The following is a 20049-nucleotide window of genomic DNA, read 5'->3' on the forward strand; positions in this document are numbered from 1 at the left end:
AAAAATTGCCCAGATCGATGAGAACAGTTCTCAAACGACATGGGAACAGTATGGGAAAGACCCCTGGAAGCATTTCTGACTCCCAAGTCACTGCTGTCAACAATGTTGTCAGAGGTATTACGCCACTTTTACGGACTCACAATAAAACATACAAAAAGGAAACCAAAATGGATTTTCCTGGGAAAAATGTTAAGGAACAACCTTTCCAGGGTAATGACTTGTATACAAGGCAAAATAAATATACAAAAACAAAAATGCTCCTCCACACCTTGGGCTATGTTCACACGTAGCTTTTGATGCGTTTTTGCAATTTTGCATTGCTTTCAACCAAAACAAATGGATTCACTGGGAAATGTAATTTTAACATTTTACAACCTTATCTGGCCATGTGGTGTGTGACACATCATCAGACACATGCATACAGTGCTGAACAGCATGGGGAAGACCCCTGGAAGCATCTCTGACTCCCAAGTCACTGCCTAAAAGTGTGCCCATCATAAGTGCACTTTTGCATTGCTTTCACTGGGAAATGTCATTTTAACATTTTACAACCTTATCTGGCCATGTGGTGTCTGAGACATGATCAGATACATCATGTTTCATTTATGAAGGAGGAACTCTGAAAGTCACAAACACTCTTTTTATAGGGCCATCAGGCGGCCCTTACTATTCTTAAAGGGCCAGCAGTCGGCTATGCTTTGTTGTTCCCATTATTAAAGAGTGAGTCTTCTATACTGTTATTGCGTATGCAGTGACTGCAAGGGCTGCCAAATTTGGACGCACCCCAATACCCTTTTGAAGAGACAATTTAAAGACACATAGCGGTGGGCCACAGTAACAACATATTCCCATTAGAAAGGAGAGAGTCTGCTATACATTTATACGGTATGCAGTAAGTCCAATGGCTGCTAAAATTTAGGAAAAACCCCACTAAGAATTTAAAGACACATAGAGGTGGGCCACAGTAACGACATGTTCCCATTAGAAAGGAGAGGGTCTGCTTTACAGTTAAAGAGTATGCAGTGAGTCCAACGGTTGCCAAAATTTAGGAAAAACCCTACTAACAATTTAAAGACACATAGAGCAGGGCCACAGTAGTGACATGCTCCTATTAGAAAGGAGAGCGTCTGCTATACAGTTATAGGGTATGCAGAGAGTCCAACGGCTGCCGAAATTTAGGAAAAACCCCACTAACAATTCAAAGACACATAGAGCTGGGCCACAGTACCTCCATGTTCCCATTAGAAAGGAGAGGGTCTGCTATACAGTAATAGGGTATGCAGTGAGTCCAATGGGTGCCAAAATTTAGGAAAAAAACCCTACTAACAATTTAAAGACACATAGAGCTGGGCCACAGTAAAGAGTACGACATGTTCCCATTAGAAAGGAGAGGGTCTGGTATACAGTTATAGCATATGCAGTGAGTCCAACGGCTGTCAAAATTTAAGAAAAACCCTACTAGTCAGTTAAAGACACATAGAGCAGGGCCACAGTAATGAGTACGACATGTTCCCATTAGAAAGGAGAGGGTCTGCTCTTCAGTTTTAGGGTATGCAGTGAGTCCAAAGGCTGTCAAAATTTAGGAAAAACCCTACTAACAATTTAAAGACACATAGAGCTGTGCCACAGTAATGACATATTCCCATTATAAAGGAGTGGGACTCCCATACTGTTCTAGCGCATGCAGTGACTTAAACGGCTGCCAAAAATTTAGAGGCACTCCAATGTCCCTTGCAAGAGAAGTAGAGGTCGCAGGGCCTCCTGAAAACAATGTTCCTATTATTAGGAAGTAGGTCTCCCATACTGTTCTTGCGCATGCAGTGAATGCAATGGCTGCCAAAAATTTGGAGGAACTCCAATGTCCCTTGCAAGAGACGTAGAAGTCGGAGGGCCTCCTGAAAAGAATGCTCCCAATATTAGGAAGTGGGTCTCCATTACTGTTTGCCTATGCAGTGAATGCAACAGCTTCCAAAAATTTGGAGGAACTCGAATGCCCCTTGCAAGAGACGTAGAGGTTGGAGGGCCTCCTGAAAAAATGCTCCCATTATTAGGAAGCGGGTCTCCTATACTGTTTGCCTATGCAGTGAATCCATCAGCTGCCAAAAATTTTGAGGCACTCCAATGCCCCTTGGAAGAGACATAGAGGTCGGAGGGCCTCCTGTAAAAAATGCTCCCAATATTAGGAAGTGGGTGTCCCATACTGTTTGCCTATACAGTGAATGCAATGGCTACCAAAAATTTGGAGGAACTCCAATGCTCCTTGCAAGAAACGTAAAAGTCAGAGGGACTCCTGAAAAAAACAATCCCATTATTAAGAAGTGGGTCTCCCATACTTGATGTCTATGCAGTGAATTCAACGGTTGCCAAAAGTTTGGAGGGTCTCCAATGCCCTTTGCAAGAGACGTAGAGGTTGGAGGGCCTGCTGAAAAAAATGCTCCAATTATTAGGAAGTGGATCTCCGTTACTGTTTGCCTACGCAGTGAAGCAATGGCTGCCAAAAATTTGGTGGAACTCCAATGCCCCTTGCAAAAGACGTAGAGGTCGGAGGGCTTCCTGAAAAAAATGGTCCCATTGTTAGTAAGTGGGTCTCCCATACTGTTTACCTATGCAGTGAATGTAACAGCTGCCGAAAATTTGGAGGAACTCCAATGCCCCTTGCAAGAGACGAAGATAAGGCGATATGGTAGATTTGGTGATGATATGGTGGTGGAGGATGAGGATGAGGATGAGGAGAAGGACAAGAGCAAATAGACAAAATCAGGAAGCTTATACACGTCTTGGTGTGAAGACAGAGGTGCATGGGAATAGAGTTAGACCTCCCAAAAGAAAGACACTGTATTAGAGTTTATGTTACGCTGCTATCATTCGGTGGCTTTGAGAAGTCTGGCCCAATCCTGCCCTTGTTCATTTTTATAACTGTCAGTCTGTCAGGATTTTCAGTTGACAGGCGGATGCGCCTATCAGTTATAATTCCACCAGCGGCAGTAAAAACCCGCTCTTACAAAACGCTAGGGGCAGGGCAGGCCAGGTCCTCCAAGGTGTAGAGAGCCAGTTCATGCCATGTGTTCAGCTTGGCTACCCAATAATTATAAGGCACAGAGGAATCACGGAGGACGTTGGTACGGTCGGAAAAGTACTCCTTCAGCATCTTCCGAAACGTATCCCTCCTTGTGAGATTATTCAGCGCATCAGGGCCTGTGCGATATGAAGGTCTGACAAAAATGTCCCAGAACTTTGACAGTGTTCACCTGCCAATGCTGGATTGGATTTGTGTCTCTCTCACCTGTACTCCTTGGTTGTCCAAGGAACTGTGACTTCTGCCGCCAGCGTTTTCAGATGGGAATTTTTTTAATAATTCCGCAACAAGGGCCTTCTCTGGGGCTATGTCTACAAATATCTGTAAGAACAGCAGCAGGAACGTTCAATGGACCCTCTTGCACTATATGCACTCCAGTCTGACACATACACTGCCTGCCTGCCTAACTCCTGCTATCACAACTGAATATATGCAGCTGGATTAGTCCTCCGTAGAACTGTTAGTTCAGATGGATATATAGATATGCTGTGGAATACCTATACTAACTATAAACAAGCAAATCTCTCCCTGACTCAGCAGCAGCTCTCCCTACTCTGCCTGTTTCTGGGGTAAACTGTGATGAGCTTAGTGGAGCCAGGTCTTATATAGACCTGATGATGCTGTGCGACCAGCCAATCACTATAACGCCCACAACCAACATGGCTACGGCATTAAAGTGTGTGGCAAACAATTCCTGCATCTTCATTGGATCTCTAAAACATGCAGGGCGGGGACCTGAGTTCCTGCCCAAGCAACCCGGAAATACTCGCTAAGCGCCGAGCTTGTCGAGCACCGTGATGGTCGGGCGAGTACGGGGCAGGGGCAAGTACATTCACTCATCACTAATCATAACCGTTTTGCACACTTGCACAAAACTATCCCAGGCCTCATCAATCCAGGTTTAGTGTGAGAGGTCCGGGGATTTCAAGATGAGCGGCATGGTTTATAAAATGCAACTAGGACCAGATGGTGAGCGGTGAGGTAAGTATAACAATTTAATTCTAAATATTATGTTTATTAGGCTCTGGGGTCAGTATAGATCTCAGAACATAATATGGGACATTACATTTGCAGAGAATAACTTCTCAGTGAATCAAAATACCCAGGAAAAAATGCGCAAACAGGTCAATTCAAATTTTGCCTGATCTGCTCATCTTTGCTCAGACAGATTCCCAATAAAAGTATTAACAACTACTAACCACTACTTGGACACTCCTTTCTTAAATAGTCCCCTATATGAAATAACAAAAAAAAAGCCTTGTACTCACCTCCCGCACTGGCGTCATTCCAGATCCCTGCAGCGATTAGTGGCCATCGATGTGTTGATGTGTTGCAGCACTCACACTTCCTTCAAATGAAACTCGGATATGCGAAAGAAATGTGAGTGATGTAGCACAGCAGTGGCCGCTGGTCAAATGGCATAACAAGGTCATGCTAGCTTTCGCAGACCCATCAAATTAGATTTAGTGCTGATGCAGGAGATGAGCATAAGTAAGTTTTTTTACATTTTACATGGGGGGCTAGAGCATGTTTGAAGAGGTTTTGAACAAACCTCTTAAATGTAACACTGACATTAGAAGATTACTGTAGCTAAGCAGTATCAATATTTTATAACATGCAGAGCAGATTGCTGCAACTGTATATCTGACTGCTCTGCAGAAGATCATGTTGGTGTCCCTTGTTATGCCTTTTATACTGACCACAGTCATCGGAGAATGAGGTTGAACAAACATTAGAGCCATGTCTGCAGTCTTCCTGACTCAGTATTTTGTGTAACAACATTGGTAGAAACTGTTTTTTTTAACTTTAGTCAGAGTTGAGCTGGACTTAAAGTTTCTAAGGGCGCATTTACACTAGATAATACCCAGAACGAGTATTTAAACAGACTGCTGATCACCCAGCAAACAATCAAAATGCTCTTTTGTCATGTGAAATAATATTTAACTTTGCTTAAAAATTATTTTCTCAGCAGCACAATTTTCCACATATGTTTTCTACTATTTTAGCCAACCAGTGGTATCAGGGCCTTAACACCTACACAGAAAACTCATAAACTGCAGTGGAGGCAGCATAAGGAGTAACATGATGGCATAGGGCAGGGGAGTATAATTTTTTTTAAACCTATTCCTAGCCCGAAAATGAAACCAGCAAAATGGCGGCCAGATTTGTTCATCTCTAGTCAGTCTCGACATTGTGGTCCTGTCCTTATATTATTATTATTTATTATTAGAGCGCCATTTATTCCATGGCGCTTTACATGTGAAAAAGGGGGTATACATAGCAAAAACAATTACAATAATCTTGAACAAAAACGAGTTGGTGACTGGTACAGGAGAGGAGAGGACTCTGCCCACGAGGGCTCAAAATCTACAAGGGATGGGCGGGGATATGACGTGCCCCCTGGGGCCGTGGGGTATTTGGTAGCCGGGCTGGTCCGTGCTGGAGATGTCACGGTGGCAGTGACCTGGTCCGTGGAACTGGGCGGTCAATTAAAAGAGAAAAGTAAAAGGGGAATATAGTTTTTAAAGATAATGTTCGTGATGCCACCTGTGGTATGCGGCTATATGGGGCTGCCGCTGCGGTGCAGATCCTCTGGAGATGATGGTGATGCAGCAGAGTTGGTTCAGCTCTCCACAGGTAGAGCTAAGCTCCAGGGCAGGATATAGTGATACTATGAGGTAGATGTTTGTCGGCGCAGTGTAGTGCAGGGCTGGTGATGGCGCAGCAAATATTCAAGGACACAGTGGGGTGCAGTCTTCAGATTTTACTCACAGTTGTTAAGTTCCTCAGGTTACACTTTCCGGATTATAACCGACCATGTCGTCCTGTGTCCTCCGGGGAAGTGATCTAGCAAACTCTCAGGTATTTCAGGAGCACTTGCACGGGACCCCGTTCTATGTATCTTTCTCGGTCGCCTCACTGCGCTGGCTCTCACCCTCCTGCCCTGCATCTCACAATCAGTGTCCCAAGCCAATAGCCTCGGGTCATGTCGGGCGACCTGCAGTCCCCTGGACCCTATGCGGCCACCTTTTCGGTGATTTAATTGTGGATGTTGGCTGCAGCACTTTGAAAATGCAGCAGCCTCCGATTGTCTAGCTGAGCCTGGTTGTTCTCCACTAGTTTAGGGGCCGGTCACCTCTCTGCGGCCTGATCCCTCCATGTCCGTGTGAATTCAGGCACACGGGTGGCATCCGCACTCGCTCTGCCCTTGGGATCCCCTCTGTTCCTCCTGGAGCCCTCCTCACTGCTCCTCTCTTCTCTTCACTCTTTCTCCTGGGCCTCTCTGACTGGGCCCTGCTCCTTTCTCCATTCCTCCTGAGCAGAGCTTCTCCTGAGCTCCTGCTCCCAGCTCTCTCTCCTCTGTACTGTCTGACTGCTTCTAGATGGTTCCCCTTCTTCTTATACTCTTCCTGTCAGTGCTCCCCTGATCTACTTCCTCCACCTACCTCCTCTACTTAGTTCCACCCTCCAGATAGGGACCAGGGACTGTGCTCTCCCTTAGGAGCAATCTTGCCCTTCCCTACTGAAGTGAAGTGTATTGGATGTGAGTGTGTGGGTCCCGGGTAGTACTCCCTCCTTACCTGAGAGTAGGGTACCACACCTCTGGGTGAGATGCAGTACCTCTGTGGCGACTGAACCCGCAAGGGCACCACAGATACAGTAAATGAGGGTAGACTTGGCAGTGCAGTGGCATGGTGAAGTGAGGGTTACTGCAGGTTGTACGCTTGTTGGACTGGAAACTCTGGGCAGCGAGGAGCCAGTGCAGGGATTGACAGAGGGGGTAAGCCGGAGAATAGCGGGGTGATAAGTGATTTAGTTGGGCAGCAGAGTTTAGGATAGATTGGAGGGGTGCGAGAATGGTAGAAGGGAAGCCACACAGCAAAAGCCTGCAGTAGTCGAGGTGTGAGGTGATGAGGGCATGCACTAGTGTTTTTGCAGATTAGTGGTTGAGGAATGTGCAGATCTGGGAGATATTTTTGAGTTGGAGTCGGCAGGAAGTGAGAAGGGCTTGGATATGTGGTTTAAAGGAGAGATTAGAGTCCAGGGTTACCCTGAGGCAGCGAGCTTGCAGGACTGAGGAGAGTGGGCAGCCACTGACTTTATGAGCTGTCCCAGGCTGAAAGTGTAGATGGAGAAGAGCAAAGGTCCTAGAACTGAACCTTGGGGGACACCGACAGATAGTGGGTGAGATAAGGAGGTGGTGTGTGAGTGGGAGATGCTGAATATTCGGTCGGTTAGGTATGAGGAGATCAAAGATAGGGTCAATTCTGTGATGTCAAGAGATGACAGTGTCTGTAGTAAGAGGAAATGGTCCACTGTGTCGAAGGCAGATGACAGGTCCAGGAGGAAGAAGGCAGAGTAGTGTCGCTTGGATTTGGCAGTTAGTAGATCGCTGGTGACTTTAATCAGGGCAATTTCAGTGGAATGATGCGGTTGGAAGCCAGATTGTTACTGGTCAAAGAGGGATCAGGAGGAGAGGTAGGAGGACAGTTCAAAATGTCAAAATGGACATGTTGTACTAGAAGTTTTGAGGCATAGGGGAGAAGTGATATGGGGCAATAGCTAGACACAGAGGATGGGTCATGGTAGGGCTTTTTGAGTATGGGTGTGATCAAAGGATCTTTGAAGCATGAGGGGAAGACACCAGTTGTTAGTGACAGGTTGAAGAGGTGGGTTAGGATTAGGATGAAGACTGTGGTAAATTTAGGGATGAGGTGTGATTTGGAGAGTAAAGAGGAAATTTGATCTTCCGTAATAGTGGAGAAGCTGGTTTTGGAGGAGGGTTGAGTAGATATGAGGAGGGGCTGTGGGAACTTTAGACAAAAGATTTGTCTGATGGTGTCAATCGTCAACTTGAAGAATGAGGCAAAGTCTTTGGCTGAGATGAGAGGAGAATGGGGAGGCGCTGGGGGATAAAGGATAGAATTCATAGTGTTGAATAGCTGTTTAGGGTTGTGAGACAGGGAGGACATGAGAGATGAGAAGTATGTTTGTTTTGCTGCAGTGAGTGTGGACTTGAAATTAGTGCGGGACTGTTTGAATGTGATGAAGTGCTCGTTGGAGTGGGACCTTTTCCATCTCCATTCAGCAACCCTGGAAGTCTTCCTTAGTTCTTTACTCAAGTTGTTGTGTCAGGGTGGCCTGTTGATTGTGTGAGCTTTGGTATGTGTGAGGGGGGGTGACCGAATTGAGAGCTGCAACTGTTGTGGTGTTATATAAAGCGGCAGCAACATCTGCATCATGTAAGGAATTTATGTTTTTAAGTGGAAGAAGGGATTCAGAGAGTGAGTGCATGTCAAGGTGCTTGAGATTTCTGAGAGGGTGTGCAAGTTTGTGGAGTGGGGATTGTGAACCTGCAGAGCAGAGGGAAGAGAATGTAAGTAGGTTGTAGTCAGAAAGAGGGAGAGGTGAGTGAGAGAGGTGAGATAGGGAACAGAGGTGGGTGAAGTTGAGGTCTAGTGTGTGACAATCTTTGTGAGTGTGTGCGGAAGACCATTGAGCTAGACCGATGGAGGAAGTGAGAGATCGAAGTTTAGAGACAGGTGTGTGGGAAGTGTCAATGGGGATGTTGAAGTCGCCCACGATGATAGTGGAGATGTCAGCGGAAAGGTAGTGAAGTAGCCAGGTGGTGAAGTGGATGAAGAAACTGGTTGCTGGCCCTGGGGGGTGGTAAATGACAGCCGGTTGGAGGTTGGAACGGGAGTAGTTGCACACACAGTTCACCTCAAAAGATGGGAGAGTAACGAAGGGCGGCAGTGGGATTTGGGAGAAGAAGCAGTTAAATGACAGGAGAAATCCTACTCCTCTACCATGCTTGCCACAGGGGCGAGGGGTGTGGGAAAGTAGGAATCCACCATATGAAAGTGCAGTTGGAGAGGCTGTGTCAGAGGTGGTGAGTAGTGTTGAGCCACCCCCGTAGTGTTCGGGTTCGGTTCGGTTCGTCGAACACCGTCCAACACTGTTAAAACCAATGGCAGGCAAACAAAAACACATAGAAAACACCTTCAAAGGTGTCCAAAAGCTGCCAAACTGCTCAGAAGACACAACGAACACATGGAAAAGTGACAAGTACATATAGTCATGCGAAAAGAAAAGAGGTGGAGGAGTAAAAGGAGGAAGAGACACAGAAATAGGCATGTCATGCCCTTCTAAAATCAAGAAAGGCTGGAGTAAAAATCAAAAATCAGCCTACCAAACACCCAGACGTCGTGACAAAAAAATTAAAAAAATAAATATCTTTAGGTAGAATGGCGGTTCCATTCAGAACACTTTCCTTAAAAGACATAGTGGTATCCCCGTTGGGAGTCGTGCCAAAAACGGAACCCAATACATTCGGACTAATCCACCATTTGTCATATCCAAGGGGCTGGTCAGTAAACGACAACTTCGATGCTGAACCAAGTACAGTAGTATATACTGTACCTCCTTTGACAAGGCAATCAGGCGGGTCAAGAAGTTGGGAAGGGGCACCCTAATGGCCAAAACAGACATTGAGGGGGCGTTCCGGTTACTTACTTCCTGTGCCTCCGAATAGTGTCCACCTATTGGGCTGCTTCTGGGAAGGAGCATACTATATAGATCGCTGTTTGCCCATGAGGTGCTCCATATCCTGCTCACTATTTGAGGCGTTTAGTTGCTTCCTCAAATGGGTCGTCATGGACGTTTCTAAGGGGGCACATATTATCCATTACCTTCACGACTTCTTATGCCTTGGCCCAAAAGATTCACCACAGTGTGAATACACACGGTAGTCCACCTGTGAGAAGGAGAGAGCTGGAGGGAGAGCGGACATCACAGAGCTGAGGGGTTAGATGGAGAACGGAAGAAGGAAAGAGGGCGAGGGAGGTAAGGGAGTACGGTGGAAGGCCGACCTGAGCTCCCCCACGTTCCTGCTGGGAGGGGAACAGCCCTGGGAAGAAAAGACACTTGCGCATTCCTTTGAGGTTACGGGCGTGAGCGGGCAGAGGGACTACGCTGGAGTGCGAAGCCGACACGGCTAGGCCGTTCCTGCCCGTGCGACCTCCGTGTCACCGGGATTGTGCTAGAGCCGAGGTGGACCCTGACGGACAGCCCCCCTCTCACAATACTGATGTCTGTCCACTGGTGGGTCGAGACCCCCCACAGTGGAGGCAGGTCTAAGCTTTGTAATTTAAATTGGCTCTGTAATTTGAATGAGTACACTTTAAATCCTTTTACAGGAACTATTGGAGGGCAAGTCTGGTGCCAGGAGCAGCGGTAATTCCAGCTCCAGTAGCGTCCACTAAAGCAGCTGCAGTTAAAAAGCTTTTATAAGGATCGAGCTTGGCGGTCCGCCGCAAGGCGTGCTACCACCAGTCCCAGCCCCTTTGCCTTGGGGCGCCTCCCCGATGCTCTTGACTGAGTGTTCCGGGGGCCCGAAGAGTTTCCTTTGAAAAAATTAAGTGTCCAAAGAACAGGTGGTGTAGCTTGCTTAACAGCTGGGCTACTCCGCTGACTAGCAGACACTGCTACTAGGCCCAAAGTATTTCCTGGTCTAGATGCAGTTAAAAATTTGTAATTAGATCTACAGGCAGTGTAGCATGCTTAACAGCTGGGCTACTCCGCTGACTAGCAGACACTGCTACTAGGCCCAAAGTATTGCCTGGGCTAGATGCAGTTAAAAATTTGTAATTAGATCTACAGGCGGTGTAGCTTGCTTAACAGCTGGGCTACTCCGCTGACTAGCAGACACTGCTACTAGGCCATAAGTATTGCCTGGGCTAGATGCAGTTAAAAATTGTTATTAGATACAAAGGCGGTGTAGCTTGCTTTAGATGGGCTACTCCGCTGACTAACAGACACTGCTACTAGCCCAATAGGATTTCCTGGGTTAGATGCAGTAAAAAATTGTTATTAGATACACAGGTAGTGTAGCTTGCTTCACATCTGGGCTACTACGCTGACTAGCAGACACTGAAGCTTTGGAGCAGACCTCTGATTCCCAGGCTATAGTATGAGTAAACAGCTCTGCAGACTCAACCATCTGTGTTACCCCAAGCCATAGTGTATGTACTTTCTTACGGTTAAAAGGGGGGGAGCGACCCGACCCACCTGGAATTGACGATGCCAACGTCATGTAAAACACAGCAAGGGGACTCCAAAAAGAGTCTCAATTTTTTCCAAAAATTGTGGCACAGACATCACTTAAGTGGCATCAATTGCTCCAGAGTAGCTTAAAAAGGTTGATGAGATGACTTTCCAATATCCTCAAGCTTTTAGTCTCCCCAGGATGACACAGGGGTAGAAAAGTCCTTGCGGATCCATGATTTGTTCATCTTTTAGAACGTGAGTCTGTCTACGTTCTCAGTGGACAGCCGCGTGCGCTTATCTGTCAGCACACCACCAGCAGCATTGAGCACACCTTCAGAGAGAACGCTGGCTGCGGGGCATGACAAGATCTCCAAGGCGTGAGTGGCGAGCTCAGGCCATTTTTCCAGATTGGAAGCCCAAAATGAGCAAGGGTCCAGTGACACAGTCATGGCTTAGATGTTCACTTGGAGATACTCATGTATCATCCTCTCTAGGCGTTGACTATGTGTCAGACTTCTTGTCTCCTGTTGCCTTGCAAAGGATGGTTTAAAAAATTGGTGAAACGATTCCACAAAATTGCTGTTACCAGCAGATACGGTGTTACTGTTACGGTTTGAGTGATGAAGACTCGACAGTCCCACGGTTGGCAAGTTAGAACTGTGAGATTCACTACGTGCACCACTGGTGTTTTGTGGTAAAGCAGATGTAAGATTCTGTAACAGCCTCTGCTGATACTCCTGCATGTGTGAATGCCTTTCTATGGCAGGAATTAATTCGGCAAATTTACTTTTGTACCGGGGATCTAAGAGTGTGGCAACCCAGTAGTCGGGATTATTTCTAATTCTGACAATCCGAGGTTCATGTTGCAGGTAGTGCAACAAGAAGGCACTCATGTGTCTTGCGCATCCAGGAGGACCAAGTCCTTGTTGTGTTGGTGGCGAGGTAAGAATCATGCTTCCTTCTTCTTCCCTCTCCCCCCAACCTCGCACAACAGAAATGTGATCAAGGTTACACTCATCTGAGGAGTCTTCCATGCCCATTGCCAGTTCGTCCTCCACTTCTTCCTCGGCTCGTGCACCTTCCTCAACAGTTTGGCTGCTACCATGCGCCCTCGTTAATCCCTCTCCCCCACCCTCCTATGCTTGCCGCCTTGGTGCTGCCAACCGTCTGGACCATGGAGATGTTATCCCTTCTGCAAACGACTCCTCCACTACTTCCTCCCCCTCCTCTTGTCCCACCACCTGACTCTGAATACTGTTTAAAGTGTGCTCCAGCATGTAAATGACCAGAATAGTCATTCTGATAATGGCATCGTCAGCACTAAACATCTTCGTCGCCATTTCAACACTGTGCAGAAGGGTGCATAGGTCCCTGATCTGAGACCACTCCTGCAGTGTGATTTGCACCACCTTTAGATCTCGTTGGCCCAGGCTATATGTCATAACATATTGCACCAGGGCTCGTCGGTGCTGCCACAGTTGCTGCAACATGTGCAGAGTTGAATTCCATCGTGTCGGCACATCGCATTTTGTAGCGTCGGCGTCCCTGGCTCCTGCTAGGCAGGGACGCTGTTCCCCTCACCTCTCCGCTCTGAGCCCGGCGTCTTCATCCCGCTCTGCTGGCAGTGCGCACTGCTTCCAGGCCACGGTGCTTAGGGCGCGCGCGCGCTCCCCCTCTCTTAAAGGGACCGCGCGCGCCGTCCTAAGGAGTCCCCGGCCAATGGCCGGAGGACTTCACCATATATAAGGCACCTCCTCCAAAATGGAGGTGCCCGAGCAATGTTGTTGCAAAACCTTCGCTCTGCTTCAGCCCTCAGGTCCCGTTACCAGTTACCTGCCAGTCACCTGTCAAATTCCTGCTTGATTCCTGCCTGATATCCGTTTACCTGCTTGCAAGCCTGCGGTCCGACGGTCTGCCTTCCGACACCTGTCAGTCTGTCTATGGACCAGCCTGACCGCTCACCTGGGAGTGCTCACCTGCAACCTGCCTGCTAGCCTACCTGGAGGCTCCGCCGTCACTTGCCGTGACCAACTGCCTGTCCAGAGACTCTTGCCTGCTCACCTGGGAGCGCTCACCTGCTACCTGCCTGCTAGCCTACCTGGAGGCTCCGCGGTCACTTGCCGTGACCACGTGCCTGTCCAGAGACTCTTGCCTGCTCACCTGGGAGCACTCACCTGCTACCTGCCTGCTAGCCTACCTGGAGGCTCTGGCGTCACTTGCCGTGACCACCTGCCTGTCCAAAGACTCTCGCCCTCTCACCTGGGAGCGCTCACCAGCCACCTGCCTGCTGTTCTTCTACCCAGAGACTGTCCCTGTCACTTGCCGTGACTACCTGCCCTTCTACCCAGAGACTGTCCCTGTCACTTGCTGTGACTACCTGCCCGTCTTCCCTGGGAGCCACCCGCTTCCTTACAAGGACCGCCCCCTTGTATAGTTGCTCAGAGGTTCCGCCTCCCAGACCCGTTACAAATTTCATCCGGTGAACTGGCAGGCCCAACGACTTCTGTAGAGATGTAAGTCGTTGAGCTGCGGGATGCGAACGGCGGAAGTGAGCACACAGCGACTGTGCCCTTTGCAGAAGGCCATCTAGTTTAGGATGGTGGGCTAAAAATTGATTGACAACCAGGTTCAACACATGAGCCATAGAAGGCACGTGTGTGACATTGCCCCAGCGAAGGGCCGCACCCAGGTTTGCAGCATTGTCGCACACGGCCTTCCCAGGCTGCAGGTTCAGTGGAGACAACCATTCATGAAACTCGGTCTCCAGAGCTGACCTCAACTCCTCAGCTGTGTGACTCACATTTCCCAGACATTTCAAAGTAAACACCGCCTGATGCCGTTGAGCCCTGCTGCTAGCATAGTTAGGAAGTGTGCAGGATTCCTTCTGCGCAGTTAGAACGCGGGTGGCATTACCAGACAAACTTTGGGTGCAGGTGGAGGACCGAGAGGAGGTTGAGGAGGCAGAAGCAGTGGAGGAACTTCTAGATAAAGAGGATTGACGCACAACTCGTGGAGATGGCAAGACTTGGACAGCAGCCCCTTGTCCTTCTGTCACCATAGTTACCCAGTGCCCAGTCAGCGACATGTAACGCCCCTGTCCATGCCTACTCGTCCAAGTGTCTGTGGTGAAATGCACCCTGTCACACACAGAGTTTCTCAAGGAAGCGGTGATGTTGTGTGCGACATGCTGATGTAGCGCAGGCACAGCTTTCTTTGAGAAGTAGTGGCGACTGGGCATCTGGTACTGGGGCACTGCGACGGACATAAGGTCTCGAAAATCTTCTGTGTCCACCAGGCGGAAAGGCAGCATTTCTGTAGCCAACAGCTTGCAGATGGTGAAATTCAACCTCTAAGCTTTGTCATGGCTAGGAGGAAATGGTCTTTGAATTTTCTATATCTGATGGACCGAGGGCTGGCTGTTGTGCTTAGACGGGGTTGAGTAGGGTGTCCCCGGCAAACTGCTGATCTGTGAGTTAGATGCAGGCGGACATGTTATGTTGCCTTGATCCAAAGTTGGTGCTCTCAATGTCGGAGAGCGCTCAATACCAGCAGGTGTTTCCACTTCCAAATGAACTGTCGACCTGCCAATCACACTGGCTGTTGCGGGTAAAGAGGTGGCAGGTCTGTGTCCAAAAACATGTGTGACTGCTGTCCCCCCAGTAACAGAGGATGAAGAGCCCGCGGATGCACAAGATGGGGCAGACAGTGTTTGGCCCGGCCTGCTAGGCCGCATTGTAGCACAGTGAGCTTCCCACTGCAACTTATGCTTCAGATCCATGTGACGGTTCATGCATGAAGTAATCAAACTACAGATAATATGAGTTGGGTCATCCTTTGCGATCTCAAAAATGCCCAGGCTATGCAAGGCTTAGAGCCCATGCGACCTGAAGAGCCACCACAACTTGTGGTCAGAGGCAGAGTTGTGGTTGAGGATGCAGTTGTTGACATGTTTCCATTACTCAGTCTCTGTCCAGGAAGGCGCAACCTAACCTCGTCGTCACTAGCATCCTCCTCCACCTCCTCCTCTGACCTCATCGACTGGCTGACTTTGGGTTGACAGTAAGTGGGATCTCCAACCTAGTCATCATCACCATGTGTGTTCTCACACCCGTCGTCCTCAGAGCCAACCTCTTCCTGCCCTGACCGAAAAGTCAAGTTGTCGCTCCAATCAGGTATCTGAGTATCATCATCGTCTTCCTCATTGTCTCCACCAACAGGAGTTACAGTTTGGGAACGAGGGTCTACATTATGCTCAGAACCTTCTTCATCTGTGCCTGGATCCGACTCAAACATTCTGGGCATCAGTGCAGCTCGTTTCCTTGTCTGGATTCACAGAAGCTCTGGAGCAGACCTCTGATTCCCAGGCTATAGTATGAGTAAACAGCTCTGCAGACTCAACCATCTGTGTTACCCCATACTCAGACAGGCAGCTGGAGACTTAGGAGCTGTGAGGAAGCAAGTGCGATTGGGGTGACACCTCTGAGGACTGGAGTATTTGTGATGCTGAAGTTGAGGTGGAGGAGAGCCCACTTGAAGGAGCACTTGATATCCGTTGAAGCACCTGCTGTTTTTGTGCCTCATCTGGAATTTGTAACGATGGGCGTGTCTGTAAGAAAGGGATCATATCACATTGTCCACGAAAAGAAGTAGACATCTTAGTTTGGCTGGAAGATGGTCTTTCTTCTGCAGATGTTACTGTTGCTTTACCACCTACCCCATGGACACAACCTTTTTTTCCCTTTCCAACACGCCTATTCCCCTTTCCACCAGCAGCAGGCCTTTTGCCACTCATTTTGGTGGTTAACTAATTGGCAACACTGTAGTTGTTTGCACAAAAAAACGATGTATGGAAACTGAGCAGAGCTGAGTGGCCAAACTGTGGTACTAGCCCAAAAGGATTGGCTGGCTTAGATGCAGTAAAACAATTTTATTAGATACACAGGCTGTGTAGCTTGCTTCACAGCTGGGCTACTCCAATGACTATGAGACACTGCTACTAGGCCCAAAAGGATTTCCTGGGTTAGATGCAGTAAAAAATTAGAATTAGATACACAGGCGGTGTAGCTTCCTTCACAGGTGGGCTACTCCGCTGAATAACAGACACTGCTACTAGGCCCAAAGGATTTCCTGGGTTAGATGCAGTAAAAAATTAGAATTAGATACACAAGCGGTGTAGCTTCCTTCACAGGTGGGCTACTCCGCTGACTAACAGACACTGCTCCTAGCCCAAAAGGATTTCCTGGGTTAGATGCAGTAAAAAATTAGAATTAGATACACAGGCGGTGTAGCTTCCTTCACAGGAGGGCTACTCTGCTGACTACGAGACACTGCTACTATGCCCAAAAGGATTTACTGGGTTAGATGTAGTAAAAAATTGTTATTAGATACACAGGTGGTGTAGCTTGCTTCAGATGGGCTACTGTACTGACTACCAGACACTGCTACATGCCCAAAAGGATTGGCTGGCTTAGATGCAGTAAAAAATTGGTATTAGATACACAGGTGGTGTAGCTTGCAACACAGATAGGCTACTCCAATGACTAACAGACACTGCTACAGGCCCAAAAGGATTGACTGAGCTACACTTCGCCAAATGCTGTGAAAAACACTTGCACAGCACTGACACAGACCTGCCTGGCAAAAAGTACTATGAACTACTGTAACCTAGCCCTCAAAAGGGCTGCAATTAGAACTAGTCCCTTCTCCCTAAACCTATCTCTCTATGTAACTGGAAATTCGCTCGCTATTCACACAGTTATACTGTATAGCGCCCACAGCAGCAGCGGTGCCGTCTAACACTCAGCTGCAGCAGTGAGAAAATGATGGCGATGGGGAAAATGGCTGGGTCTTAAAGGGCAAGGACATGTGACATACACAGCCAATGACACATGCCCTTGCTTGTGTGAAAAAAAAGCACTTCGCTGCGTGTGTGCACTGCTGATAGGCTGACAGACTGCACCGCCCCACTGTAAATGCGGGAAAGAAAAAAAAAATGGAGATCAACATTACTTCTGCAGTGATCCATCCCCTTCCTCTCCCCCTGCCCACTCTGCACTGAAACTGTCTATTATCATTGATTAACAGTATTACTGTGAAAAAATCCAGTTACGCTTTTGGTGCATGAACAGTTATCGAACATAACCTCGAACAGCCGAATTTTTTGCAAATCGTTCGAGTTCGTCGAGCGACTCGAATACCACCCAAAACAGCTCGAATTTGAGATTGGCGAACAGTTCGACTCGAACACCGCTCATCTCTAGTGGTGAGGAGGAAGAAAAGTTTGTTAGTAATGAAAAGATCAATGGATATAGGAAAGTTTGTTGAAGATGGAGCATGCATTCCATAGAGCTCCTGTTAATGGTACTGGGGAAGCGGGAGCTGGGTGAAAGTGTATAAGGTTATAAAGGTTGCGAGAGTTTGTGATAGATCATCGATAGGAGGTGGAAGTGACTGTAGGGATGTGGTGAGGAGGACCAGGATTTGGAGCGATACTGCTGGCAGTGAGGAGGAGCAAGGCAAGTGTTAGAAGGTGGGAGCAGACAGGGCATGAGTTGGCTGTCTGTGTTTGTAGACACAGGATTGATTGTTGAGTTATAGCTCTGAGAAGGAGGTGAGATGAATGGTGAGGATGGAGAGAGAGATGACCAGTTCTAGATTTAGGGATTAGGGGAGTTAGTAGAAAGTGGAGGACTATAGGAGAGAGAGCAAAAACAATCAAAAATGTTGTTTACTTTCCTTGATATCCAGTTTCCTTCTGTTCCCTTCTTGTCCAATTCAGGTCTAATTCATGAATCACACTTGAATGACACACTTGCTTGATACACTGTGCAGACCATGTCAGCAGACTCCCTGCTGACAATATATTTACTGATACATGCATTCAGGTGTGAAGCAAAGGGTAAAGGCCTTAGTTCATCTTTATCAGATAATTAGAAATTGAGCCAGATGCAGGATATAAACACAGGCAAAGTAAAACAGGCTGGTCATAAAGAAAAGTGGGGAACTGAAGTCATGCAGGGTCCGCTTACACACATACCGGGTTAGTGAACACAGGAGAGGTAAGGTTTATCACAGAGCTGGAAAGTTGGGTGGGGTACCTGCAAGAAGAATAGATAAATGGATATGCTGATTAGAGTGCAATGGTTATAAATGACAAGATGCAGTCTGTATACATAGCGTTAAATTAAGGTCTAATTCATGCATCACACTTGAATGACGCAAACACCAGATTTCTACCTTACTAAGAGCTTAATCATGTATCTGGGATTACATATGCGTGTGCAATCCCAATATGACAACACCCAGCCACATCTTTCAATGGTGTTTGGATATAAAACCCTGTTACCTCTGTTGCCTTTATAAAACATATGTAGGTTTATAGGTTATGGATCTACTTATGCACCAGTGTTTTGTGCTTGCCCACCAAGTTTAAATGTGCCAGCCAGTCATTGAAAAATAGTATCACTATACTGTCAGGAAATGATAAAATGAAGCTCCTTTATTTTTTGAAACTGCTCTGGTAAAATGAAAGCTAAGCTCTAATTGGTTGCTTTGGGCAACAAAAACAGTTTGTTCACATGTCGGTTTGGAAATTCCATTTCTTCCACTTTCGGAACAGACTTATGGAGTTTATGCCCAAAATGGACACATTTGCTAACTAATGCATGCAGCAGTCAAAGTCCTCACTTAATCCCACAGAAATGTTGAGTGAGCAGTTCATAGTCCAGTAAAAGTTTAAATATTGGAAATACTAACATGCAGTAACTGTTGCACAAAGGGTAAGTGCATACAAATAAGGGCACCACCAAATCAATAGGGATCAACCAAATACTTCAAAAGATACAAAAAACAAGAGAAAAAAGATTGTTCATTATAAATATCCTTAGCTAAATTAATTTATTATTTAAAATATAATGGATAAAGACATGATGTGTCTGGTATTCTAAAGATGCGGTGACAGTATAATGTTGTAAATATAAAAAAAAAATGCTAATAACAATTTCATTTTCAGCCTGCCAATGTCACCCAATTGGAGCAATTAATGCCATGTGCAACCAAACAACAGGCCAATGTCAATGCAAAACTGGAGTTACTGGTTTGACTTGCAATCGTTGTGCCCAAGGATACCAGCAAAGTCGATCTGCTCATATGCCTTGTGTCCGTAAGTAAAGTCAAAAACATAGAATGGTTCTTGATCTTTCACGATTAGACAGAATTATTTAAATCAAATGATAATTTTTGCTAGCCAAATATGTTAATTTCTCTTAAAATGTAAGAAATTAATCCCATCCAGTGAATACAGGATGTAGTTTTTCTGCAGAAAGTTTTCTCTTAAAGAATCATCATCTTGATTCAGAGAAACTTTGAGCAAAACCATTTATAATATGCCCATAAAGTGGTCAAGCAAACTGTTGCATTTATTGAGGTTGTCCACTTGCAAGAAAACATTATTTTTTAATGGTTTGCTGCAAGCTATAGGTATTGTGGTAGATCAAATCACATGGCTGCTCATAGAGGTAAACAACACAACGCTGTCTCTTTAAATTTTTCGCTGGTTTATTTAGGTACAGGATAAATCAAGGTTAGAAACTTAAACATAGCCTTTCTGGAATAATGGGAAAACAAAAGATAATGTGTAGTACAGTCGACTTGTTTGCGAGGATCCGCCCACTCAGGGAACAACAACCCGGTTTAGTACAGTTTAACACAAACACTTCTCTGGAGCTGTCGCCTCCAGACCCACCGAACATCTAATGACTCAAAAGGCTGGCTATTTATCCTTTAGACCCCACCCTGGGGTGGAGATATGGTGAAAAGCCTCCTACCCGCTCTAAAGCTGTTCACAAAATACCCAGCCCTTTAAAAATGACCCATTAACTTCTTTCAGCACTTAGTGTGCTGGATTAAACCTCTACGTTTCAAAT

The 20049-nt window shown here is 46.8% G+C and overlaps 1 protein-coding gene across 2 annotated transcripts in view; it reads left to right on the forward strand.

Annotated features, from left to right (window-relative positions):
* NTN5 (netrin 5) overlaps nt 1-20049 on the forward strand; it is a 327955-nt gene that overhangs the window by 200584 nt on the left and 107322 nt on the right. For both annotated transcript variants that reach the window (XM_073656246.1, XM_073656245.1), the window contains one exon: nt 19137-19286. In XM_073656246.1, the coding sequence (XP_073512347.1) occupies nt 19137-19286 (150 nt within the window). The remainder of the gene's footprint in view (nt 1-19136; nt 19287-20049) is intronic.

This window comes from Phyllobates terribilis, unplaced genomic scaffold (genome assembly GCF_046119375.1).
Source record: "Phyllobates terribilis strain yellow unplaced genomic scaffold, ASM4611937v1 Scaffold_12__6_contigs__length_324123572, whole genome shotgun sequence".
NCBI classification, from domain to species: domain Eukaryota; kingdom Metazoa; phylum Chordata; class Amphibia; order Anura; family Dendrobatidae; genus Phyllobates; species Phyllobates terribilis.